This window comes from Trichomycterus rosablanca, chromosome 5, assembly GCF_030014385.1.
Source record: "Trichomycterus rosablanca isolate fTriRos1 chromosome 5, fTriRos1.hap1, whole genome shotgun sequence".
Taxonomy (NCBI): Eukaryota; Metazoa; Chordata; class Actinopteri; order Siluriformes; family Trichomycteridae; genus Trichomycterus; species Trichomycterus rosablanca.
In genome coordinates, this window is record NC_085992.1 from 31400511 (window position 1) to 31427839 (window position 27329).

The 27329-nt window shown below is 40.5% G+C and overlaps 1 protein-coding gene across 2 annotated transcripts in view; it reads left to right on the plus strand.

Annotated features, from left to right (window-relative positions):
- Positions 1-27329, plus strand: part of srbd1 (S1 RNA binding domain 1) — a 114213-nt gene that overhangs the window by 29629 nt on the left and 57255 nt on the right. For both annotated transcript variants that reach the window (XR_010012384.1, XM_062995054.1), the window contains exons 14-15: positions 10875-10966; positions 21951-22033. Coding sequence is in view for 1 of the 2 variants with exons in the window: in XM_062995054.1 (XP_062851124.1) it covers positions 10875-10966; positions 21951-22033 (175 nt within the window). In the remaining variant the exon portion in view is untranslated. The remainder of the gene's footprint in view (positions 1-10874; positions 10967-21950; positions 22034-27329) is intronic.

A 27329-nucleotide genomic window follows, 5' to 3' on the forward strand; every position in this document is an offset into this window, starting at 1 on the left:
CCAATCATGCAACCACACCAAGAGTTTCAAGCAATCAATGATCTTCGTATTGTTTCATACTACCCTAAATAACACACACCCTAAACGACCTTCATGTTCTCATTGACCGGTTTTATTCTTTGTTCTACATATCCCAGCCTGTTTGGAAACTGGGGTCAGAGTGCAGGGTCAGCCATTGGCAGCACTGGAGCAGACAGGGTTAAGGGCCTTGCTTAAGGGCCCAACAGTGGCTGCATAGCAGAGCCTGGATTTGAACTGACAATCTTCCAACTGATAGACCAAAGCTCTACCCACTAGGCTACCACTGTTCATCAAAAAATAGTAATAAAAATGAAGATTGGGATACTTAAAGCTGTCCAGTTTCAGTACTGCCTTGTGCCCAGTGAGCTCCTGTTTTTGCCATGTGTCAGTGTTTCCAGAGAGTGGAATGTATACTTTAAAGACCAGTGACCCTAGTACAATAGTTTTTGTCAGGTATTGCATTTTAATACAACAACAAAAGGCTGCATGGTGGCTCAGTGGGTAGCACTGTTGCCTCACAGCAAGAAGGTCCTGAGTTTAATCCCAAGGTCGGGCGGTACGGGTTCTTTCTGTGTGGACTTTGCATGTTCTTCCCCTGTCTGCATGGTGGCTCCGGTTTTCTCCTACAGTCCAAAGACATGTAAGTGAGGTGAATTGGAGATACAAAATTGTCCATGACTGTGTTTGATATTAAACTTGTGAACTGATGAACCTTGTAACTACCTGTCCCGTCATAAATGTAACCAAAGTGTGTAAAACATGACGTTAAAATCCTAATAAATAAATAAATAAATAATACAACAACAAAGTGGAAAACACTTTGACATTGTTGTCTAGATCACAGCTCTTCAGTGGTGCTTACTAGGCTCCTTGATCCTGAGGGGAAGGTGACAAATATCCTGTTATCCGAGAAGGCTGGCAGTGATATCTCCTACTACTGACTCCATCAGCTTAGCTACCAGAGCAGGAGTGATACACAATCTCAGCCTCTGACCACTCAAACAGCGCTGTCAGCAAGGAAGGCAGATGACAACAAGCACTGTCCATTCTCCTTCCCTTAGGCTGTCCTTCTGCCACCAGCCAGCCCGTCACTGGTTGTTAACTTCAGTCTGCTTCAAGGAGGGGATTCAGTAGTGCACATATAATTATTTATGTATATATGTTTCATGTCTTATTTCAGGACATTTGAAAATAGTTATATTGATTGATTGATTTACCCAGCTTAAAAGTTTAGTTTTAATTTATTTATTTTTGCCCTCCATGTTTAATGGGGACACACCAAGTAATCGATCAAGATAAAACCACCTTCTCTTTTGTATTCTATATCACCTCTGTGGTATCCACATAAAACACTATACAATAACCTACCTCATACTGTGATGATCTACAATAACCAAAATTGTCTACAAATATTTAAAAGGTTAGATTTGACCAGATTAGAACATTCTCAGTGTTGCATCATCATTTTGAGCTACTCACATTTTTTTTTGTTGCAATTTCCTCTCCAATTTTCTCCCTAATCTAGTCCAAAACCAATCTGTGCAACATTTACCCTTTCACGTCTCCACAATGCTAGCAGCCACCAAAAATGTGAATAATTGGCTACTTTTAAATATAAGGGTTATTCAAAAAGGACATCACACTTCTAGTCACCTTCTGATGCATTTTTCCAAGTGCTGTGCCATCAGCATAAAATGTTTTTGCATTACTGCTTTCACATCATCACATGAAAATCTTCCTCTTAAAGCTTCTTTGAGCAGTCCAAAAGGTGGAAATCAGATGGTGCTAAATCCAGACTATAAGCTCTCTCTGTCTCTCAGACATGACCAATTACTGCTCCTCTCACCCTCACGGTTTCCATTCAAAATATAAAAGTGCGGCAACTTTTCGAAGATCGCTTGTAATAGACTTAAATCTATTAATCTCTGTCTATTTTACTGAAAATTAATCTAAACACCCAGCCAGAATGTTTTTGTTTGGACAGACATTTGTTAGGAAGACGTCTAGCTTTTATTGCATTACAATGAATAAAAAAAAAAAAAAACACTTATTTAATAAGCACTTTTAGTTTTTGCTAATAATTTAGTAAAGACATTACATTAACATTAGTTAATTGCAAGTGGTATTTGTATTAATTTTACCCAAGGTATACGCAAGAAGGTCCTGGGTTCGATCCCCAGGTGGGGCGATCCGGGTCCTATCTGTGTGGAGTTTGCATGTTCTCCCCGTGTCTGCGTAGGTTTACTCTGGGTGCTCCGGTTTCCTCCCACAGTCCAAAGACATGCAAGTGAGGTGAATTGGAGACACTAAATTGTCCATGAGTGTGTTTGATATTGAACTTGTGAACTGATGGGTCTTTTGTGTCGAGTAACTACCGTTCCTGTCATGAGTGTAACCAAAGTGTAAGACATGACGTTAAAATCCTAATAAACAAACAAACAAACAAACCCAAGGTATACCTACAGTCCTTGGTAAAAGTCTGTAACCAGGATAGTTATTCTTGGCTTACTGCTTAAAGATGTAAATACTGCCATTAATACAGTTACTTTCTGTCAATTCTGGACGTCAGACTGGTGCCTTTTTTCTCTCGTGGTCGTTGAAAGTCTTTAGAATTGTTCTGCTAATGTCCTTTTTGCTTGTGGTAATGCTGAAAGCAGCTGATGTAGCTATTGTGCATTGGTCATTTTCCTATATTATGTCCTTCATTGTGCTCTGTCTTCAGGTAATTAATGCTCTTGGACGTTGGCCCGCTCTTAGTGGAATGAGATCATTTCTGGCTTCAAGGCCTCTGATGATGAGTATTTGACATTAGAGAAATGGTGAAGGGTTCTGGGTAGGGGGATTAGGTCAATGAGGGATGGAGGATAATTGCAATCACATGCCTTGTAGATAAGGTTCACTGAAGGTTACATGTCTGAATCAGATAGGACAGCCAAATTCTGATGTTCCTCAGGAAACTGTTCAGGCCACTAAACATTTAGTTAGGTTTTGTCCTAAGTTGTGTTGTTTTAAGCATGTCGTGTATATTTCCACAGATGCAACTCTGGATAATTTTCCTTTAATCTGGATACATTGAATGTATGGAGCCGTGTCACGCTTAGTCTGTTTCACTCTGATTGATTCTTGTCAGTCATGCATGAGAATGAACTCAAGCTTTTAGTTGCCTTAAACCCTCTTTTGTCAATTTCCATTTAAGAAGTGCTTGGGATGTTATAACAAGTAGACAATTCCTGTCAGTAACATTTTTCTGTGCTGCACATTTCATGCCTCATTTGCTCATGTTTGGCAGTTTGAAGTAAGTTTTTTGCCACTGGAAAAATTAAAAAAAAGATGCAAAGTACTCAGAATTTTACATCTGCATGAATCCAACTGGAATTCTTGAAACACTTTTTCCTGTAGGTTATGAATAATAATAAATATGTAACAATAAAAAGTTCAATTATTATATAAGCATTTGTGAGTAAAACATGCTGTAGACTTGTACATTGCATTTCCTGAAAGTCCAAAGTATGTCATGTTGCATGAAAAGTAATGCCTACACTGATCATTGACATGTTCTACTATTGCTTAATTCACTGGTGCAATGCAGTAACACACACCAGATAGGATGGCAATCCATCGCGAGGGCTCGGCCATCCCCGCCCCACAAAAAGCCAACCATGTTTGCATGTAGATGGCCGAACAGTCAATAGCACCACAGGTGTGGAATTGACCACTGTGCCACCCCTCGCTCCCTCGCCCAGACTTATACTTACTAATTTTTGTCACAGCACATCCCTTTGTACTGGTCACTTAGTGAAAGAAAGTTCTCTAGTTTTTTGTTGGGGTAAAAAAAAAAAAAAAGATTTGATTTTAGGTACTCTGATATCAAATAATTTATTTAAACCTGGTTACAGTGGCATAAATCAGGATTGAACCCTTAACCATTTGATATCTGTCCCACATTACAAAAGCAACAAAAACACTTACTGTACTATGCTTAAAATGTGTAAACTGTGTAGGTTACCCATGTTAACCAAGAAGGCCAAAGCCCTATAAACTTACTAACATGTTTTGAAAAGAAATGTGAGTTAAAAAAAAAAAAAAAAAAAAAAAAAAATCTCATTTGTAGTTGTTCATGTAGTCTTGACACAAGTGACACAAAGTAAGCACCTGTGTAAGACAGATGTGGATCAACTGTTTTCGCCACAGCTATTTCCATTAATTATCTCTTTGTGATGCTCTGTATGGTAAAGACTGTACACAGAACAAATCAAAATCAAAGAATGCAAGTCAGGCTTCTAATCACAGAAGGCACAGATCTAGAAAAGGATCAAGGGCATCTCAAAGGTACTGATCATCTTTGGAGCTCAATTCAGTCAATCATAAATACGTAAAGGACATCTGCAACACTTTCTAGGCCACGCCGCCCCTTCAGACTTAATCAGCAAATTAATAATGCACTTGTAGGTATAGCTACTAGGACAGCTGGCACTGTGACCGAGTTACAGCAGTCTAATGCGTCACAAAAAAGACTTTTGTAAGAAAGAAGCCCATAATAAAGTTGCTAAAGTCAGGTGGTCTGTGAAAAGTGTAGCATTTCAGCTTTAATACAAAGCAGTACGTCTCACAAAGCATCCTGACTGTAAAATTGGAGAAGTAACCAAAGGTCTGGTCAAGGAAAAATAGATCTTCAATTAAAACCTTTTCCCATCTGCCAGAAAGCTTAATCTGTGAGGGAAGTTTGTCATTCAACAAGCAAAGCAACATAGAATGGTTTAAAATAAAGAAGGCTCCTGGTAACATCAATGACAAACAATTGTATGCTCCCTATCAATCAAGCTCAACATGTGTGCTTTCACATGCTCAACCAATTATATTGGGGGGGACTTTTAAATTGTTGACACTAGCTTTTTTCTGATTAACTATAATTTGTATGTTTCCATCATGTATGTGGTAGGAAAAAAAGATTGGAGCTGATCAAATGAAGACATTGTAGATGGAAAACAGTGCTCTTTGCCAAAACAATGTCTTCTAAACTGACCCAGCGCCGAGTTTCTTACGTTACATTTCTTGTGCTGTGTAAAGCTGAAACAATAGCATTACTTGTTTCCTCTCTTAAGGATCCAATGACTGATTTTAATTAGCACCCATGTTTGAAGGGTTGTCGAGGGGGAGGGGTATCTTGTCATGGGGATAAGTGTATATCCATCTCTCAGTGTCACTGAGTGGTCAGGACGAGAGGGAGTTAAGGCTCAGGGCTGGAGAGAAATGAGAGGACCATCGTTTCCTTAAATGGAGGACTTGACTATGACTTTGCCCAGGGACAGTGATGATAAACTAGATAGGCTACCAGTGTTTGAGTAAGTGTCAGACCTAAAGGGTAATCCAGTCATCGACAGCATGTGGGGACAGGTTGTGCCTTTGAGTGGGGGCTTCTCAATCTGTTTTCTGTTTATGTTCACTTGGACAGACAGCCTTCTGTTGGCTGCCCTGATGTCCTCGCCTCGCTCTGACTAAGCTTAAGTATCTGTGCCAGGGTCAGTGAGGACTGTTATCTAGCCGCCCTAGTAGCTGTACTAATGAATCCAGATATGATAGGGATCAGCATGTTGTTTTTTTCTCCTCTTTTTCTGCATTACTTTTTGTACCTATGGGCAATACTACTTAATTAATATTGAATCGAGATTTCGTGACTGATATGACAGCATATAAAACTTGACACTTTTTTTTTTTTTTTTTTTGCATTTCCCCCCCAATTTTCCTCCCAATCTAGTCATATCCAATCACTCGATTGCATTTCACTTTCTCTCTACTGATGCATCCCTGACCGATGAGATCCATGAATAACTTATGCCCCCTCCGACTGCATCTTTTCATCTGCACGAGGTGAGTTTAAATGGGGCTTGGTTTTGCACACGAAGAGTCACGCCCTGATCTCCATTAGCCCCCGTCTTTGTGCAGGCGCCATCAGTCAGCCAGCAGAGGTGCTAATTGCGTAAGTCATGAGGAATCCACTCCAGCTCCTTTCCTGCGAACGAGCCAATCATTGTTCGTCTAGGTGCCCAGCATGTCAATGGCAGAGCTAAGAATTGAAATCATGAGTTTGAGATGTCCGCTCTGATGTGCTAGCGTATTTTACCACTGCACCACTTGAGCGCAATGTTTACGTAAACTTCTAATATCCAAGATCAGTTGCAGTTTTGGTATTTTAATGACTTGCTGTTCTCGATAATAAAAACTTTACATTACACTTATTTTTATAGCATTTATCAGACGCTGTTATCCAAAGAAACTTACCATTGTGTTTGAGAACAATTTCATATTACCATAGTTAGAGGCTGCCACTCCAGCAAAAATTCCTAGCAGAATAACACTTGCAGAACTAAGTGAAATCCCAAGACTCCCATGACATACAGTTCCCCTATCCCCTATAAGTGTATTAAACTTGTGACTTTATCTAAAAATTTTTGGCTTTCTGGTCTTATTGCTTTAATAAAAAACTGCCGACTGTCTATAAAAAAACTTGGAATTTGCTTTCACACTGGGCTTTACCCTGTTTGTAAAGGTTTGGGTAAAACTTAAGTTTTTAAGGATTATTTGATTTGTTATAGCTCTTCAATGCTTGTATACAAGTGGCACAGAAACCACTACATGGGAAAATGGATTTTACAAATTCTGCAAGCTAATGTGATTTAGTTGATCAGGAAACTACAGACAAAAAAGGAAAATGCCCAGGATTCGGTTTTTCTAGTCTGCACATGCTATTATGTGTGTGTTTTTGCATTGATTAAATTTTTTTTGTAGGTCTTTTTATACGTTTTTGCATTTCACACCACGAAGCATCAGGACAGCTGCAGATCAATGAACGTGTCGTCACGTCTGTCTGTTAAAAAAAGCTTTTCCCTGATTCAGTGTGAACATTTTCATGTGTATGTACTAACACAGAGGCTCCTGTCAACATGGCTGTGGCACTGCATTCTGTGGAAATTGCTCAGCAAGCACTAGAAGACATATCTTACTGTGGGGTTTCTACTGATGGTAACAAGTAAATAAAAGTTAAAAACACTCCAAATAAGTCAGCTGATTGTGAAATACATCAGAAATAACTATAAAAATTAATTTGTGACAACTGTTTTTTTTTATTTGTTATTATTGTTTACAACTAAACGCTAAACGCATTCAGTTTAAAACACTGACGCTCGCCTACAAAGCCAAAAATGGACCAGCCCCAAGCTACCTTCGTGGCCTAATCAAACCCCGCTCTGTACCACGCAACCTCCGAGCCTCTAGTCTCGCTCGACTTGAGCCCCCATCCAGGACTAAAGGAAGACGAGCATCAAGGCTGTTCTCTGTTCTAGCGCCGAAGTGGTGGAATGAACTTCCTCTGTCTGTCCGAACATCTGAGTCTCTTGCTGTCTTTAAAAAACGATTAAAAACCCACCTTTTTACTAAACACTTAGGCTGACTTGTACTTATTTACTAACATTTTGTTCCATTCTTTTCCATTAAAAAAAAAAAAAAAAAAAAATAGGCACAGGTTTTAGCAGATTTGTGTTCTTTGACTGTTGTTTTCCTAAACTTGAGAAATGAAATGTTCACTATAGAAGCACTTCTGTAAGTCGCTCTGGATAAGAGCGTCTGCTAAATGCTGAAAATGTAAATGAAAAGGAATGAGATTGTCTGACTAAAAAGGCATTTGTTAGTTGTCTTGTTAAAGAGTAGCTGTACAGTATATTATTAAAGTTCAATAACATAATTGCATGGTTTTGATGCATGTGTCAAATAATTAAACCTCTACCCCATGCACATTCCCATGGTGCAATTACCAATTACATGAAATTAACGCCCACCCCCCTTCCCAAACCATGTTTACTTTTCTTTTGAAAACCAAAATATGGTCATAATAGTTTGATACCATGTACCATATTAGACGAGTGGTCTTAACACTTTCGCTCATTTATGTATATGAAACTGTACACGTAATCTAAACAGAATTACATTCTTTTACGTCACGATGTCCTCTAGATGGCGGTGTAGGCTCAGGTTTTTAGGGCAAAGACATGACGTGGTTAATCATCGTCATTCAGTTTTTGTGTGGAGGAGCGTTTAACCCAGATTGAAGATCATGATGGGTGAACATGTGGAATATAAAACGTTAAACAGAAAGTTTATGCAGTCAGTCAGTGCTCTTCATGCAACTGACTGAACACCGACCATTATCATGTACTTTACTTACACATGACCTTGGTAAAATGATATCATACACAAGTCCATGGTTCTTATTATGGGGTGGATTGGGAAAGGGGGGAGGTCTGAACCTTCTGTTTAATACTCGGACCACTCCAAAAAGAGATTATAACAACAGTTCGACGCCTGGGTGTCATTAGTAAGCTAAACGGTAACTTTGGGCAAAACTGCCTGATGTTAGCACATTCATCACTAAGCAGTTGACATAGTCTCATTCAGAAACTCAGAAAGCAGTAAAGTGTATTTAATAAGCTAGACAGCTTCTACTTACATTAACACTTTAGGGGTGTATGAAATCGAATTCGTCCTGGCACGTATATGGGATATGTAAGTTGACCCCTCACCCAATTGTCATTGAATAATTCACAATCTGCAGCAGTTTGTACGTCTTATTCTGACGGTTTTGTTAAAGACTTATCGGATCTCATCTTTACTTTATTAAAACTTAAGTTCTTTCAACTTGTTTTCACTTGTATTCACTCTATGTTATTAGTATTGACTCTTCTTACTGTTGGATGTTCTTTTGTAATTAATAAATGTTAAGCAAAGAAGAAAACTTGCTTAAAATGTGCTTAATCTTAAGGTTTCTTTTTGTTCTTGTTCTTAGCCAGATCTTTCTTTGGTTTGGCATTCAGGGCTCCAGATCTGGATTTTTATAAATTTGCTTCGTGACTGGAATTAAATATTCTGTTCAAAGGCATATACGCATCATAGGCAAATAGGCATCGCATAAAATCACCTAGAAGCCACAAAAATGAAGTTAGTTTTTTTGAGAGTCTGGGTTAGAGCTAGGAGATCTGGAACTACGTCTGATTTAAATGTGTTCAGCAATACAGATTTGGCTCAAACATTAATACTGTGGTGTAGATGCACGATTAGAGCAGTGCTGTAAAATGAAATGTACAGTACAGAACTGGGCAAGCCGTAGCCTAGTGGTTAAGGTACTGGACTAGTAATCAGAAGGATGCTGTTTCAAGCCCCACCACTGCCAGGTTGCTGCTATTGGGCCCTTGAGCAAGGCCCTTAACCCTCAATTGCTCAGACTGTATACTGTAACTGTACTGTAAGTCACTTTGGATAAAAGCGTCTGCTAAATGCCGAAAATTTAAATGGTATCATTTTCATGTAAAGTTGGAAAACATGAGTTTTGGAAAACATTTGACGTTTAGCTAATGCTTTTATTTAAATCAATTTAAAATTGTGACATACAATCCAATCAATTGAGGGAGCTGCTCGGTAACCTGGCTATAGATGGTTTATTATGTTAGCCCTCTGCCGAGTTTGAATCTCAGCATTGCTATCGGGTGGACAGGCGGCTACATAGACATGATTGACTATTTATGTGGGAAAGGCAGGTGGAGTGACACAAGCCCTGAGATGGATTAGCGCCCTACCTGGGGTGTTTCTTCTATTTGCGCCAAGTGTTTACCGGTTAAACCGGACCCATCGCAGCCCTGACCTGGATGAAGGTGGTAATAATATTAAATTACAAACATGGTAGCCTAGTGGGTAGAGCTTTGGGCTATCAACTGAAAGGCTGAGAGTTTGAATCCCAGCTCTGTCATGCAGCCACTGTTGGACCCTTGAGCAAGGCCCTTAACCCTCTCTGCTCCAGGGGCACTGTGCAATGGCTGGCCCTGTGCTCTGACCACAGTTTTCAATACAAGCTGGGATACGTGAAAAAAGAATTTAATTGTACTGTACATGTGTATATGCATATATGACAAATAAAGGCATTCTATTTTGGCTAATGATTTTGGCTACATCCCTCACCCCTAAAGTAGACCGTACTTGGTCTGACCAACATCCCTCCAAATACACAGATTAAAGGCAAGCAAAGCTGCTTGTGGGTCATTCAAACACGTTTGATTTGGAACAGTTTGACCAGCCCTATTTATCCGGGTTTGGGACTGGCACTGCAGGTGCACTGATACTGATATGTGTCCCCCAATGGCTAGGTTTATGTACCCTATGTATTTGTGAGCCCAGTCCAGACTTGAACCCTAATTTATTGTTGTGCAAGTATTGTAGTGACTTCATTTTGCTATGCTACTAACTCTGTACTTATATTTACATTCACTTGCTTTTAGATTCCCATTTGGTATGTTAACCTTTGATGAGATCATTTACATAATGCTGCCTATTATTTATTACTCTTCTCTACAATATGTAGCTATGAGTAATGAGCTTAAAACACACACTCTGTCAATACTGACCTTTAGGTCTCAGTTTAACAGGCTTAAATGGCCTTTGATGGCCAAAGTAAACTCAGGCATATGTGATGTTTGTGTATATTAGTGTGTGTCCTCAGTGTGTTGCTCCGGAGCTTGGCAACTAAGTCCTGAGAGTGAGGCCTTTGCGGCACCAGTCCCAGACTTCAATGCTCTCTATGGAAATCTATTTAAATGGGTTTTCAGTCCATCATTAAACAGACACACTTTGTACACTCAAATTGGAAAGTGTTTTGAACTAACAGTACACTGCTTACTAATATTTCATGCTTTCTCAATCTCTGTGCTGATTGACTACTAGTAGATTTGGGAAAACCTAGAACAGTTAAAGGGGAAATAGTAGTTCTACGAGATTTGATTTAAATATGAATTCTTTGTTTTTCTGATTTTCAGTATCACCAATGAAGCAGGAGCGTCCATCTACAGTGTCAGTCCAGAGGCGGTGAAAGAGATGCCTGACCTGGATCCAAACCTGAGGAGTGCAGGTGATTATTCTCTTTCTTTGTCTCAACCAAACGGATTTGAGTATGGGTACAAAAATACATATTGAAAAATATTTAGAATTACTGCTATTTTTAATAAACCAGGTATGTAAATACCCTTTAAAAAGAAAGTATTGTAAGCAGTAGCTATAGTTCAGGCACTAACCTTTTTGCCAGGATCGTATAGTGGGGACTCTACAGTATTCTGTAGTCTGAAGCACTACTGGTATCTACTGGAGCAGTGCTGGTGCATAACTAAGCACTAGAACTGCAAATATTAAACATAAGATACAAAGAAAAAGGTGAGAACAAAGTGAGCCTCCTGACAAAACACTCTAAGCACTGGCTAGTGGACATTTACTGAAGTACTGGTCTTGGTACACTTCTCGTGGGAATTTTAAACAATCGGACTGGACATTTGGTTTTCCAGATTTTGTCAGTTAAATCCGAAATCTGTTAAGTGGAGGTCTGTTAAATCGAGATTCCACTGTATATACTGTATATACTGTATATAAATACATATTTATACACACATCACTCAGACATAGCCAATCATGTCTGTGTAGACACACAACTGGCCAAAAGCACCTCTGCGATTCGAACCCCTTATCTCAGCAAAAGTGGGCTAGTGTACTTAAGTGCTGCATGCCAAAGATGCTTCTGTATGTACTACACAAAAATGACCCTGGAGCAGTTGGTCATTGATGCAATCTAAATACATTTTTTATTGTATAAGCTTCCTTAAGCTAAAATTGTTTTATTTTTTATTCGCATCATCACTGCTGCAGTGGGTCCGGGTTCAACTGGGATCACTGCAGGAATACCCTGGACAGGGCGCCACTCCATCACAGTGTTCGCTCCCAATAGGGTCTATTTGAGGTTTGCCTGGCTTGAAAAACCCATGTCTTTGATAATAGCAATGGCCCTGCAGGTAACAATTCTTACCTGTCCTTCCAACTCAGCTTTTACCCACTTGCCATTTCAGTCGGCTTGGTCTGCTATATCTGATCATGATTTCATAGACGGTTGCCCCTGGGCTGCATCCTTGCTTCATATTTGTTTTAAGGTCAACAGCTTAGGTCGTGCTTTGACAGAAATGACTGACAGTCCAGGCCACAAGTTAAAAGGTTGAGTTATCCCCGCAAAACAAAACAAAAATGACTTTCATTATTTACAAGCCCTCGTTGTTGTCAGTCTTGGTCTCACCAAATCTGTGCAAGTCATTATGTTTCAGTAAAACTGGACTTCTCAAGCTTTAACTGTGTCCAGGACCACACAGAAGCTTACTCAATAATCCCAAAAACAAAATGTGCATAGGAAATAAGTCTAATGCTCTCGAAAACAGGATCTGAGAATTATTCCAGACTTCCTCTATAAAACCAGTAAATCAATGTGACATTTATTTTAATTTTCCTTCCGGTTCAGTTCAAGCACGAACTGGGGATCTATATTTATCCTTTTTATGAAAGCCGTAAGAAATTCAAACTTTTTGTGTGTTCTTAAGTGTGAGCAGATCTTGTACTGTCAGTTTTTATAATGTTCAATATCAATACTTGTGTTTTTATGTTCAAGTTTTTAATTTTTTTTTATTTTTCAAAACGCAGGGTTTTGTAAACAAAAATAAATAAACAAATTTTAACAGGCACATAAACACGAAATTAACTTGACATGAACGCCCCCTTGTGGAGGCTTTACGTTACATTTTATAGACCACAGTGGGACCAGATTGCCACCATTTTTATTAAGTATAAGTAAATATTTCATTTTGTTTACTTTTGATACATTGTCTGTGTTGCCTGGGTTGTGGTAAAAATCATGGACAAATTATGGGTCACTTGAGGAAAACTTTAAAAAGCCCAGATTTAAAGGGTAGGTCAACTCTTTTTGCCTCTTTGCCTTTTTGTTTCATTCATCTGTTGATTTTTTTTTATACATATTTACCAACAGCTTTATCTTGGTGAGGGTTCAGCACCACCCAGAAACACTGGTCACAAGGCAGAAATATATTCTCTAGTCCAACACGCACTTCTGTTTTTTAGACTTACAATTGATTGCAGTTTTGAGCAGCCAGTTCACCTTCTTGTTTTTGGAAATTGACAGGTAACAGCCAGAGTACCCGATAAAACCCCACACTGACACGGAGATGCAAACTCCTCACGGGCAGGGACTGGATTAAGTATTAGACTTCATCAGAACCCAGGTTGCTTTGCGGCACCTACTGTGTAACAGCTGTGCCAATGTACATCCTCAAAATATGATAGCTTCAATGTCTTAACAGTAAAATAACACCTCTCGATGCAATGTTTGTACGGCTTAACCAACAACACATTATTAACTATCTTCCTATGTTTTAAGAAGACTGGGAGCATGGGACTGCACTGTAAAGAAAGGCCCAGAAAGTGCTGGGATGGAGTCTGTAGCTCTTTTACATGACAAATGCATGACCGTATAAAAAAAAAAAAAATAGCTCCTTATAAAAAGACAAAGCAAAGAGTGAACATTATGGCTTGCGTGAAACTGATGATCCTGTTATACAGTTAAACAGCAAATACAGTTCAAAACAATTTTATTAAAATTTTCAACAGCTGATACTTGATTTGTGTACTTGACCGGATTTACAGATAACCTCGCACAAGCAGTACAGAGAGTTTAGCTTGCTGATTTGTAACTCGCCCTCACCTCATAAGCAACATGTGCCAGCAAAAAGTTCACATTTTTATTTGGAGAAAGTGTTGCAGTGCTATTCTTAATAGAAACTATTAACTATTAAATGCATGTATGATTTTTATCATAAATTAAAGGACTATGAAGCATTTAAATCAGCAACTGAAGCTGTTTTAGTGAGTAAAGATTCAGACCGTACTGTAAGTTAAACTCTGCACATGTGGATCTAAGCATGTTTAGGTAGAGCTTGTTCCTACAGCTTACATTACTTGTCAGTTAACTAACGATGATCGTTTTTAACCAGAAATGCACATTGTCAATTTTGCAACCAAACATTAACATATACTGTATTAAAACATTCACTTACACTTACAAGGAATACTAACACATAAACACCTGGAGTCTGAATGTGTCCACATACTTATGACCCTACATTGCATATCACACATGCTTGTAATGGTTAACGTGAACTCTTTGACATAACACTGATATGAAGGTTTGTCATATAACTCCCATGCCAATATGTCATATTCTGTCTGTAGTAATCATAACAGTTTGCGTTGGATGTTATAACAGTGTTGTTACTAATAAGTTTGGTCGCCGTGACGACTTCTCAGCATATGACATTACCTTTTGCTATTATGAAGGGTTTAAATCTAGACTTACTTGTTTATATTGTATTTAAATGTATGAAAGCCATGTATGATTTCATTTTATTTTTGCTGAATTATGTCAGAAAGGTAAAATTACTCACTTCTATTGGCCTTTTCATGTATCTTATGGAAGGATCTGATCATGCATCAGTGATTCTCTGAGTGTAATAGCTTAAGAGTCTCATGCAGAGCCAGAGCTAAACAGAACTTTTCTGTACTTTTACCTTTTTCATAACTCAACAGCTTCATCGACTGAGCAGCTTCCAGCTACCTTTTATGGCCAAAATACAAGAAGCATTAACACCTGAAGTCAATAAGTACTCAAAAAGTGGGGTGTCCACATACTTATGGCCCTATAGTGTGTTTAATTCTAAGTATTAAAGTATTTTAGGATTTCTTCATCTTTGAACACAACAAGTAGAAAGCTTGTTTACTTTTGACAGTTGATGCGTTTGACCCTAAATGTGCAGTTCAGCCAAAAACTGCTTTGCTGTTCATGTAATCTGAGCCAGTATGTGTGATCTTATTTGCATAATTCTAACTGGCTCTACCAGCTTTTGTTCATTGTTAAGGTTATTAGGGCACTTTTCTTGTTGTAGGCCTTTGGATATACAGGGGTTGGACAAAATAACTGAAACACCTGGTTTTAGACCACAATAATTTATTAGTATGGTGTAGGGCCTCCTTTTGCGGCCAATACAGCGTCAATTCGTCTTGGAAATGACATATACAAGTCCTGCACAGTGGTCAGAGGGATTTTAAGCCATTCTTCTTGCAGGATAGTGGCCAGGTCACTACGTGATGCTGGTGGAGGAAAACGTTTCCTGACTCGCTTCTCCAAAACACCCCAAAGTGGCTCAATAATATTTAGATCTGGTGACTGTGCAGGCCATGGGAGATGTTCAACTTCACTTTCATGTTCATCAAACCAATCTTTCACCAGTCTTGCTGTGTGTATTGGTGCATTGTCATCCTGATACACGGCACCGCCATTGGATGCACATGGTCCTCCAGAATGGTTCGGTAGTCCTTGGCAGTGACGCGCCAATCTAGCACAAGTATTGGGCCAAGGGAATGCCATGATATGGCAGCCCAAACCATCACTGATCCACCCCCATGCTTCACTCTGGGCATGCAACAGTCTGGGTGGTACGCTTCTTTGGGGCTTCTCCACACCGTAACTCTCCCGGATGTGGGGAAAACAGTAAAGGTGGACTCATCAGAGAACAATACATGTTTCACATTGTCCACAGCCCAAGATTTGCGCTCCTTGCACCATTGAAACCGATGTTTGGCATTGGCACGAGTGACCAAAGGTTTGGCTATAGCAGCCCGGCCGTGTATATCGACCCTGTGGAGCTCCCGACGGACAGTTCTGGAAACAGGAGAGTTGAGGTGCACATTTAATTCTGCCGTGATTTGGGCAGCCGTGGTTTTATGTTTTTTGGATACAATCCGGGTTAGCACCCGAACATCCCTTTCAGACAGCTTCCTCTTGCGTCCACAGTTAATCCTGTTGGATGTGGTTTGTCCTTCTTGGTGGTATGCTGACATTACCCTGGATACCGTGGCCCTTGATACATCACAAAGACTTGCTGTCTTGGTCACAGATGCGCCAGCAAGACGTGCACCAACAATTTGTCCTCTTTTGAACTCTGGTATGTCACCCATAATGTTGTGTGCATTGCAATATTTTGAGCAAAACTGTGCTCTTACCCTGCTAATTGAACCTTCACACTCTGCTCTTACTGGTGCAATGTGCAATTAATGAAGATTGGCCACCAGACTGGTCCAATTTAGCCATGAAACCTCCCACACTAAAATGACAGGTGTTTCAGTTATTTTGTCCAACCCCTGTACAACAAACTATACAAATCTTACATTCTGTCATCTAGGTATTACAGACAGAGCTAGAAGTATGCATACAGTCAAGACTACAGGCATGCAGCCTCTAGAGACAAACACTAGCAGTGGAATGATTCAGACTGAACAATTTCAATATGATCGCACAAGCATGATATCCAAAATATCTCTGTTTCTGTAATCAGCAACAGACTTGAGCTGTAAGGTGGTCATTTTGGAGCAGTGGCTTCTTGCTTGTTTGGGACGAGGAATAATACATTGATCAGGGTGTGGCTGTCCGTACACAAAGCTTATCCACATACGAACTCGCCTCATGCAGGTGAAAAGATGCGGTCGGGTACTGCGCATGTGTCGGAGGGGGCGTGTGTCAGTCTCTCTCTCCTCAATCACAAGGGGAGATCAGTAGAGAGGAAGCGTAATGCAGTCGGGTAGTTGGATACGACTAGATTGGGAGGAAAATTGGGAAAATGCAAAAAAAAAAAAAAAAAAAAAAATCATATAGTATGAACTAGGCATTAGTGTAGGTGCGAATCCTAGCAATGGTGTCTTTTTGGTTCCTCCAAGAAACAGTGGGCACTAGGCAGGAATACCCTGGACAGACCATCAATCCATTACAGGGTTTGGCTATTCACCCTACCTTCAAATGCTCAGGCTATGCTAGTAGTGGGAAATAATGTTTATATTATTAATATTTATATAAATATGTCTTTTTAAAGTGAACAGACGTGAGACCCATGTGAATCAATGTTCTGTGCCATGTAATCATAGCCTGGTTTGTGGTGGACTGGTATGTGTGGTATCATTCAGCGTGAATGCTGCAGTGTATTGGCGGTGCATGTCTACCACAGATTACGGCTAATACCTGCAGTGCTAGGAGTGCTAGGTGTGGCTGAGACTTAAGAGGATGATTGTGGGTGGACGGTGGTGGTGGGCTGCTGGAGGATGATTGCCATGCTTCACTCACTGCATCTCTGCATTGAACTCAGTGGGAAGCTGCTGCCTGCAATAATATTTGTACAGGGATAGAATTTCAGCCTCGTACAGCGCACACACAAAAGCCCCGACTGCTTTAATTCTCTCACTCCACCAGCTCTCGTTCGCCGGCCTGTCTTCTCACTTCCTTTTGTTTCCCTGCATCACATTTTAGGATTTGCTCTCGTGATCACGCTCGATTAAAACAAAAGCACTTCTTAGTTCCTGTGCTGAGCCTCACAGACTAAACAGTACAAACAAGTGCTGTGAGCTGCAGTGATCTGTGCGCTTATTGTTAGCATCTGGAAAGACTGTCCTGCCAAAGACTTGTCAAATTTTAATGCTTCCTAATTGGGGTTTTATTTTTTTAGAACTGAGTTTTTATTTGTTCAGACACAAACTGCTTTGCATATAAAGGAAAGCCTCACTCTTGCTTTCTTTCTCTTGCACTCTTGTGCACGTTCTCTCACTGCTCTTTTTTCCCCCCGAGCAGTTTTACCTCTCACAGTGCACAGGGTCTCATACTCAGGGCCACACACTGCCATCCGTAACGAACTGCTTATTGTGCGGCCTCATTGTACTCGATCAGCCAGCAGACACCGTATTTGCAGCAGCGATGAGGAACCACTGCTTAACCATTTCCCTTCCTCACAGACACACAGCCGATAGGGTCTGCATAGGCGCCCGGTCGGTTGATAAGCCAATATGAATGAATAAATGATTCCTTTCGCTGCTCCTATTAGCAATCACCACAGCAAATCATTTATTTGTATATTTGATTTACCTCACCTCCTGTTTATCCAGACTTGGGGGACCAGCATTAGGAAAGCACTGATATTCAAATTTCTTACATTGGGTTCAAGTAGTAAACTAATAACAGAGATAAAATTGCACAAAGTAAAATAGATAAATAAGATTAAGTATAATATACTGTATAATAATAATATAAATAATAAAAATGTATCTGTTTAGGCAATGTAAATAGATATGCATTAGTACTATGTCAGAAATACGGAAGTTCCGGGAGTCTCCCGCATATTCATAGCGGCTCCCTGATGTCCGCAAGTCAGATAAAATCTCCCGGAATCTAGAACGAGCGGCCAAGAGCTCACACACACGCGCACGCAGGCAACACAGACTTTTTTCCCCGATCGCGTATTAAATCCGTTATCTGATATACAATCTAGCGCACTGTGTAGGGAACATAAATCAAGTGTCTGATTTACTATCTAGTGCACTACGTAGGGAACATAAATTCATCTCTAAAATACTATCTAGTTCACTATGTAGGGAACATAAATCCGTTATCTGATATACAATTTAGTGCACTGTGTAGGGAACCTAAATCCGTTAACTAATACGCTACCTAAAGCATTATGTAGGAAACATAAGTCTATTATCTAGTACACTATCTAGTGCACTAAGTAAAGAACATAAATTCTTTTCTAATATACAATCTAGTGCACTATGTAGGGAACATAAATCTAGTGCACTATGTAGTAATATGTAGTTTGTGAAGCGAACAGTTAGCTTAGTAGCTCAGTTAGCAGCTCCTAAAAGTTCTGTTATCACCCATATCCTTTGGGCTTAGGGGGTCGGGGTCGAGGTCTGGGTCCAGGGGTACCTCCCCGAAATGAGTTTTTGCAACTTGGGATGTCTGCTATGTGCATGTACAGTGTACACAGAAACATGGACGAGGTATAGTTAAAATGCCCAGAGTATAAAAGATTAAGAAAGGCGCTCAGGTGGTGCAGCAGTAAAACACACCAGAGCTGACATTTCGAACTCGTCAGTTCGAAACTCAGCTCTGCCATCCGGCAGCCTGGTCACCTACTCTAACAACAATTGGCTGTTGTTCAAGGTGGGTGCTGGACGGGTCCTCATAACTGATGCAGTTATGACCCCTGCTGGCTGATTGATGACTCCTATGTGCCTTTCCCACACACAAAGCATATGAACTCGCCTCGTGCAGGTGAAAAGATGCAGTCGACTACTGCACACGTGTCGAAGGGGGCTTGTGTTAGTCACGGCTCTCCTCAGTCAGAAGTGAAGGTCAACATCAGTAGAGAGGAAGCGTAATGCAATCGGGTAGTTGAATACGACAAGATTGGGGAAAAAATTGGGGAAAAATGCAAAAAAGGTCTGTTTAAAGGTATGTTATATGTTTTATTACAAAACAGTCTGTGGCCCATGTTTAAATATTTTGTACTCTATCTAGCCCCCAACAAGAAAAGTTTGGACACCTCTGATGTAAAGTATACATGGATTTGCATGTATACAGATGTTTAATGTATACAGATAGATGGATGAGGTATAGTTAAAATGCTCAGAGTAAAAAATGTTAAGAAAAAAGTTCTGTCAGCAAAACTAGTTCAGCCTTAAAAATTTAGAATTTATACAGTGACACACTAGCACACCAGAGCTGGGATTTCGAATACATCGTATTGAATCTCAGCTCTGCCATCTGGCTAGGCTGGGCGGCTGCATGAACAACGATTTGGCTGTTATTCACAGGGTAGGATAAGCCAGATAGGGACTCCTCATAACTGAGCGAATTACGAATTCTGCTGGCTGGTTGATGGCTTCTGCACAGAGGTGAGGAATAATGCTGATCAGGGTGTGTAGCTCTCCGTGCACAAAGCTGATCAGCATATGAACTCGCTTTGTGCAGGTGAAAAGATGCAGTCGGCTACTGCGCATGTGTCAGAGGGGGCGTGTGACAGTCTCTCTCTCCTCAATCGAGACGGGGGTCAGCTTCAGTGGAGAGGAAGCATAACGCAATTGGGTAAAAATTGGACGTTCTAAAATCGGGAGAAAAAGGGAGAAAATGCATAAAAGAATAGAATTTATACAGTGTTAATGATCTTACTGTTGTGCATCACTGCCACGTTTACTATCTTACTCAGGTTTTCATTAAATAAAGCATGATAAACATAGGACGGCATAAGCTTGTTGGATAACTAATGATGATTGGTTATGTAATTGGTAAAATTGGCGTCTGGACGGTCGATAACAGCTGAGATTTACACTCTGATGTCAGTGATGGTGGGCTGGCACATTAGTTTCTCTCACACATGCCCTATTGCGTTATCTTTTGTGTTTTTTTCCTCCCTCAATCTCTTACTTACTCTCTCACTTTTTTTCACTTTCTCTTACACACTTGCTCTCTTGCATGCTTCTGTTTTGCTTTATTTTGCTAGTTTAGATTTGCTCTCCAGCCAGTGTATTGCTGTTTCTCTCTGCTCGTTTTCTCTTTCACGCTCTCTCTCTCTGACACACACACACACACACACACTAACACACACACGCACACACACTCTTGGTGCATGTGATTGCATATTTGTCTGTGGCTGAGGTTGTTAAATGATCCTGTCATGTGTTCGCACTTAAACATCATTACATGTTTGTTGATTTTTTTTCTTTTCCAACCTCTCAGCCAAGAGGCAGACTGAAAGCCTTTAAAGTTTAGAGTGCAGGGAAGTTACTCCACTGATTCTGATTTATTTGGTGGGTCTGTAATTAATTTGAACTGGTTAACTGCATTACTGTACTGGGAGCTTCCAGATGGATTAGTCATGGGATGCTTTTAAATGTACTAATTCATCTTGTTGGTCCTTATTTGTTTTTGTCTTTCACGTTCAGTCTCCTTTTTTGGCTAAATTACACACCGATCAGCCATAACATTAAAACCACCTCCTGGTTTCTACACACACTGTCCATTTTATCAGCTCCACTTACCATATAGAAGCACTTTGAAGTTCTACAATTACTGACTGTAGTCCATCTGTCTCTCTGCATGATTTGTTAGCCGCTTTCACCTTGTTCTTCAATGGTCAGGACACCCACAGGACCACCACAGAGCAGGTATTATTTAGCTGATGGATGATTCTCAGCACTGCAGTGACACTGACATGGTGGTGGTGTGTTAGTGTGTGTTGTGCTGGTATGAGTGGATCAGACACAGCAGCGCTGCTGGAGTTTTTCAAATACCGTGTCCACTCACTGTCCACTCTATTAGACACTCCTACCTAGCTGGTCCACCTTGTAGATGTAAAGTCAGAGACGATCGCTCATCTATTGCTGCTGTTTGAGTTGGTCATCTTCTAGACCTTCATCAGTGGTCACAGGATGCTGCCCACAGGGCACTGTTGGCTGGATATTCTTTTGGTTGGTTGACTATTCTCAGTCCAGCAGTGACCGTGAGGTGTTTAAAACTCCATCAGCATTGCTGTGTCTGATCCACTCATACCAGCACAACACACACTAACACACCACCACCATGTCAGTGTCACTGCAGTGCTGAGAATGATCCACCACCAAAATAATACCTGACCATTGAAGAACAGCATGAAAGGGGGCTAACAAAGCATGCAGAGAAACAGATGGACTACAGTCAGTAATTGTAGAACTACAAAGTGCTTCTATATGGTAAGTGGAGCTGATAAAATGGACAGTGTGTGTAGAAACAAGGAGGTGGTTTTAATGTTATGGCTGATCAGTGTATATTGCAGTATATATTGCCATTTTTCCCACCCATGTGTTCCCATTGTTTAATAGTGAGGATAATTGTTACGATCATTTCAGACAATAGACTGTAATTGGGTTTCATGTATAATAATGAATGAACCTGTGTGGTGTTTGCACTCAGCCAAACCTTGTAAGAGGTGCAGAATCTCATTTGCATACCTAATCTCTGCTAATCAGATCTGCTGGTTAATTAAGGAAGTAATGTAGCCGGTCCTTCGAGATGTTTGATTCGTCTCTGTTGTCGGTCTGTCTGTTTTTATGGCATTAAGTTATTTTACCAGTACTCTGATGGGTTTCTTTCTCCTCAGTGTCGATTGGAAGACGTGTGCAGGACCCTCTGGCTGAGCTGGTCAAGATCGATCCTAAACACATCGGCATCGGTACTTACCAGGTGAGTCACATGACACTGGACAGCTTGAGCAATGGGATTTATTTATCTGGATGTGATTCTATTTCCCTAAATGTTTAAACATAGATGTTAATAAATAGAATAAATAAATTAAAAGTTATCGAGCCCCACATTTCATCAACACAATTTATATAATGGAAAGTCTTTGGCACTTGGAGCCGCATTAATTGAATGCCTGCTTAGCACAGTTTTATTTATGCTTCTGATCTACTCATGGGAAATTTGAATCAACTGCCACTTGATTGAGAATCAAGTCTAATATTTTCTCTTTCAGCCAAACTTTTATATAATTTTTTATTAATATTATTGGTAATCTCTTATAAAAATTACTTCTTTGCACCATTCTGTTAGAAATGGCTTCATCCCTCTCCCCTTTTTTCAAATCCTCTACTGCTTTTACTGCAATAGCTTCGGTTCTGCTTCGGTTTTGTTTAAGTACTTTTATTGTTTGCTGTTTTTTCTTGCACCGAGAGTGGGGGGGGGGTTGTATTCCAATTTCGTTGTGCAAGTGTACAAGTACAATGTGCAATGACAATAAAGAATTCGTATTCGTATCCTGACCTAGCAGTAAAGCAGACTATCTTGTGCCTCCTCCGCCACACTTGCAGTCGCCAGCCGCATCTTTTCACCTGTTTAAAGTGAAGTCTCGGGTGGCACGATGGCTAAGTGGGTAGCACTGTTGCCTCACAGCAAAAAGGTCCTGGGTTCAAACCCCAGGTAGGGAGGTCCTGGTCCTTTTTGTGTGGAGTTTGCATGTTCTCCCCATGTCTGCGTGAATTTCCTCCGGGGGCTCCGGTTTCCTTCCACAGTCCAAAGACATGCAAGTGAGGTGTATTAGAGATACAAAATTGTCCATGACTGTGTTTGCAGAGATCTGTATCACGTACAGAGAGACACATTCGAATCATTCGCCACTGCCAGAAGAGGTCACATTTGCAGCAGCAGTGAGGAACCCCGTTGACCTGCCTCCCTCAGGCACAGCCAAGTATGTACAGTGCCTTGCAAAAGTATTCAGCCCCCTTGAACTTTTCAACCTTTTGCCACATTTCAGGCTTCAAACATAACGATATGAAATTGTAATTTTTTGTGAAGAATCAACAACAAGTGGGACACAATCGTGAAGTGGAACGAAATTTATTGGATATTTTAAACTTTTTTTAGAAATAAAAAACTGAAAAGTGGGGCGTGCAATATTATTCAGCCCCCTTGCGTTAATACTTTGTAGCGCCACCTTTTGCTGCGATTACAGCTGCAAGTCGCTTGGGGTATGTCTCTATCAGTTTTGCACATCGAGAGACAGAAATTTTTGCCCATTCTTCCTTGCAAAACAGCTCGAGCTCAGTGAGGTTGGATGGAGAGCGTTTGTGAACAGCAGTTTTCAGCTCTTTCCACAGATTCTCGATGGGATTCAGGTCTGGACTTTGACTTGGCCATTCTCACACCTGGATACGTTTATTTGTGAACCATTCCATTGTAGATTTTGCTTTATGTTTTGGATCATTGTCTTGTTGGAAGATAAATCTCCGTCCCAGTCTCAGGTCTTTTGCAGACTGCAACAGGTTTTCTTCCAGAATGGTCCTGTATTTGGCTCCATCCATCTTCCCATCAATTTTAACCATCTTCCCTGTCCCTGCTGAAGAAAAGCAGGCCCAAACCATGATGCTGCCACCACCATGTTTGACAGTGGGGATGGTGTGTTCAGGGTAATGAGCTGTGTTGCTTTTACGCCAAACATAACGTTTTGCATTGTGGCCAAAAAGTTAGATTTTGGTTTCATCTGACCAGAGCACCTTCTTCCACATGTTTGGTGTGTCTCCCAGGTGACTTTTTATAGATATCTTTGAGAAATGGCTTTCTTCTTGCCACTCTTCCATAAAGGCCAGATTTGTGCAGTGTACGATTGATTGTGTCCTATGGACAGAGTCTCCCACCTCAGCTGTAGATCTCTGCAGTTCATTCAGAGTGATCATGGGCCTCTTGGCTGCATCTCTGATCAGTCTTCTCCTTGTTTGAGCTGAAAGTTTAGAGGGACGGCCGGGTCTTGGTAGATTTGCAGTGGTCTGATACTCCTTCCATTTCAATATGATCGCTTGCACAGTGCTCCTTGAGATGTTTAAAGCTTGGGAAATCTTTTTGTATCCAAATCCGGCTTTAAACTTCTCCACAACAGTATCTCGGACCTGCCTGGTGTGTTCCTTGGTCTTCATGATGCTCTCTGCGCTTTAAACAGAACTCTGAGACTATCACAGAGCAGGTGCATTTATACGGAGACTTGATTACACACAGGTGGATTCTATTTATCACCATCAGTCATTTAGGTCAACTTTGGATCATTCAGAGATCCTCACTGAACTTCTGGAGTGAGTTTGCTGCACTGAAAGTAAAGGGGCTGAATAATATTGCACGCCCCACTTTTTAGTTTTTTATTTCTAAAAAAAGTTTAAAATATCCAATAAATTTCGTTCTACTTCACGATTGTGTCGCACTTGTTGTTGATTCTTCACAAAAAATTACAATTTCATATCTTTATGTTTGAAGCCTGAAATGTGGCAAAAGGTTGAAAAGTTCAAGGGGGCTGAATACTTTTGCAAGGCACTGTATGTCTGTTAGATGCCTTGTCAGGCTAGTAGTACAGCTCAGCTGAGATTCAAGCTGGATTTAAGTTTTCAAAAGGTGTACTAGTGCATTTGACCCTAGCTCATTTGGAAGGGCTGACGTGCAGATTATACACATTGCATAATCTAACCCAATGGGGTCATGCAAAGTCTGACCAAATTTAGCCATTTGTTTCACAGACCGACACCCTAGAAAGCACTGAATGCTTTTTTTTACTGGCAAGCTCCGAATTCTTAGAGAAAGTAACATCTAACATGTACGGAGGGTCACACTATGCTTACTTTAGTTGTCCACCACTCATGTTGGCTCCTCAGTCAGACAAGGCATGTGATGGACTGGAGGCACAGCTGAGACGTAACCTTTAGTTCTGTGGTGGTGCATTACACTGCTGCACTACCAAGACCCCCATTTACATGTGGGTCACAGACCAGTATCGAGAATTACACCCAGGACACCCAGATCTGGTCTAGGTTATAGCATAGTGGTGGGGGTATCACTTAGGGTATAGTGGGTCTTTACAGTGGGGAATTTCTTTATGCCGCTACTATGTGATCTGAAAATTGGGCTGGAGGCATTTCTCCACTGTGTGGCTAGTGTTAGATATCCAGTAAGTTCTACCACTTTTTTCTATGAGAAAGACTATTTGTAGATCAAATATTCATTCTGCAAACATGTTGTTCATGCACACCTCTGTGAAATGACTGGTATGTGTTTTAGTTTTAAACTGAAGAGGCTGCTAGAGACCTTTCCAGTCTCTGAATACAGTGTCGGAGCCTACATTTTGAGTAATAGCCCTAGAAACTGGAGTCAGCTGGACTAGTGAGCTAATCCCGTCTCCTGTCTGTTTGCTTTTGCTGTCTCTCATTCAAGCTAATCTATTTTGTGACACAATTAATTGAATTAAATTCGCCGGCACCATCATGTGTTGACTCTAAGACCCGGGGCAATTTGTATCCATTTCGCCCTCGTTCTGCCGCGCTGTTCTGCATGCTTGCTTTCACTCATCCTCTCGTCTTGTCTTTCATTTGAAAACATGGCCTTCAACTCTGTGGGACCTCTTGGCAAAATAACTGCAGATTTGTTCACTGTAGAAACAGTTTGTTGATTTTAGGAGGCTGGTGATTTTGGAGAAAAAAAAGGAAGTTTGTGTGTTTTAAGCTTGTAGTGTCTCTTGTTTGAGATTTCCTTCATAATGGAAAAGACACTGAGAACCTTTCCATCTGTGTAAAGGAAAAACTGGCACTTTTGAGCTACATCACAGGTCTATAAGAGCAGCGATGAGAGCTAACAAATTAAAGAAGTTGACGAATGTCTGCTGAGCTATAGCCGTATATACATCATTTCTACCAGTGTGTATTAGATACACAATTATAACGGAATCTCACTGATAGCAGTATCAGGTATGAAGTCACACACTACTATCCGTCACTTAACCGTCTGACCTGCAGGCACCTCAATAAGCCAGCTGAGGTCACAGTTCCTGCAGCATTGAGGAACCAACACAGCCTGGCTCAGACACAGCCAATCGTGTTCGAGTGGCCGCCCAGCCAGTCGATAGCACAACAGAGGTTCATACTTAAAACTTCAGCTGTGGTGGGCTAGTGCATTACACCAGTGGTTCTCAACAGGGGATCCGGGGCCCAGAGGCCGGTCCCAGTGCATTTTATTTAAAAAGTAAAAATAATCACACATGATTGGGCGGGAAATCAATAGACTACAATCATACACTAAATCTTGTGTTTTTTTTCCGGCTTGATCTATCCAAGATCTGTCCTCGTATAAACAGAATAATCAGTCGTCTCCAGCAGTAGTCGTCGCACCAATTTTTTAAGTAGCTTCTGTAGGCCTGTGTAAAATATTTAGCAGGAAGCTAACAAACGTCTGTTTGAAAACAATACCTTTTGACATCCTTGCTGAAAGTGTGAGAATAATCTGTGTTTAGAGGGCCAGAGAAATTTTTTGAGCATGAAGGACCTAAAAGGAAAAAAAAAAAAAGCTTGAGAAGCACTGCATTAGAACACGGAGCCACCAAAGCGTCCAACCGATGCCGTTTCTGAATCATGTTTTATTATATATGAACATCTTTATAGACAAAGTCATTATGAGTAGGGCCCTACTAAATTCATAAGACAATGTGCTTACTTTCATGGACCTTGTTTCTAAAAAATTACAGATTTTTAAAGAAAATTTGATGGCAGTCATTAAATAACACTAATAAATTAATATGTTGAATTAATTAATAAATGGAAGCTACAGTACACGGCACAGCCTACCTTACCAATTGAATGTAAACCTAAAACGTCCAGCGACGGTGCGAGACTTCATGTTCTGTCTTAAATACGAAAATCTTGCTGGGTTTTGGCCCTCCATCCCCGGCGGCCACAGAACTGGTTGTGAGTTTTCCAAACTTACCTGAGTCGTGTTTTTAGCTGCTTTAGTCTTTGACATCTTGGACATTTTGACTAACCGATTGCTAACTGAATTGCCGTAGGATTGCTAGGACCGCCTCATAGTGCAAATTAACCAGTAAACGTGAGACACTTGAGTGCTACACGAATGAAAAACATTTAATAGCTAAACACAAACCTTAAATTTTAAATTTCATAGCAAATTACATGGGAAACGGCTATGGTTTGTGACGTGACTTTAATGCCAATGAATT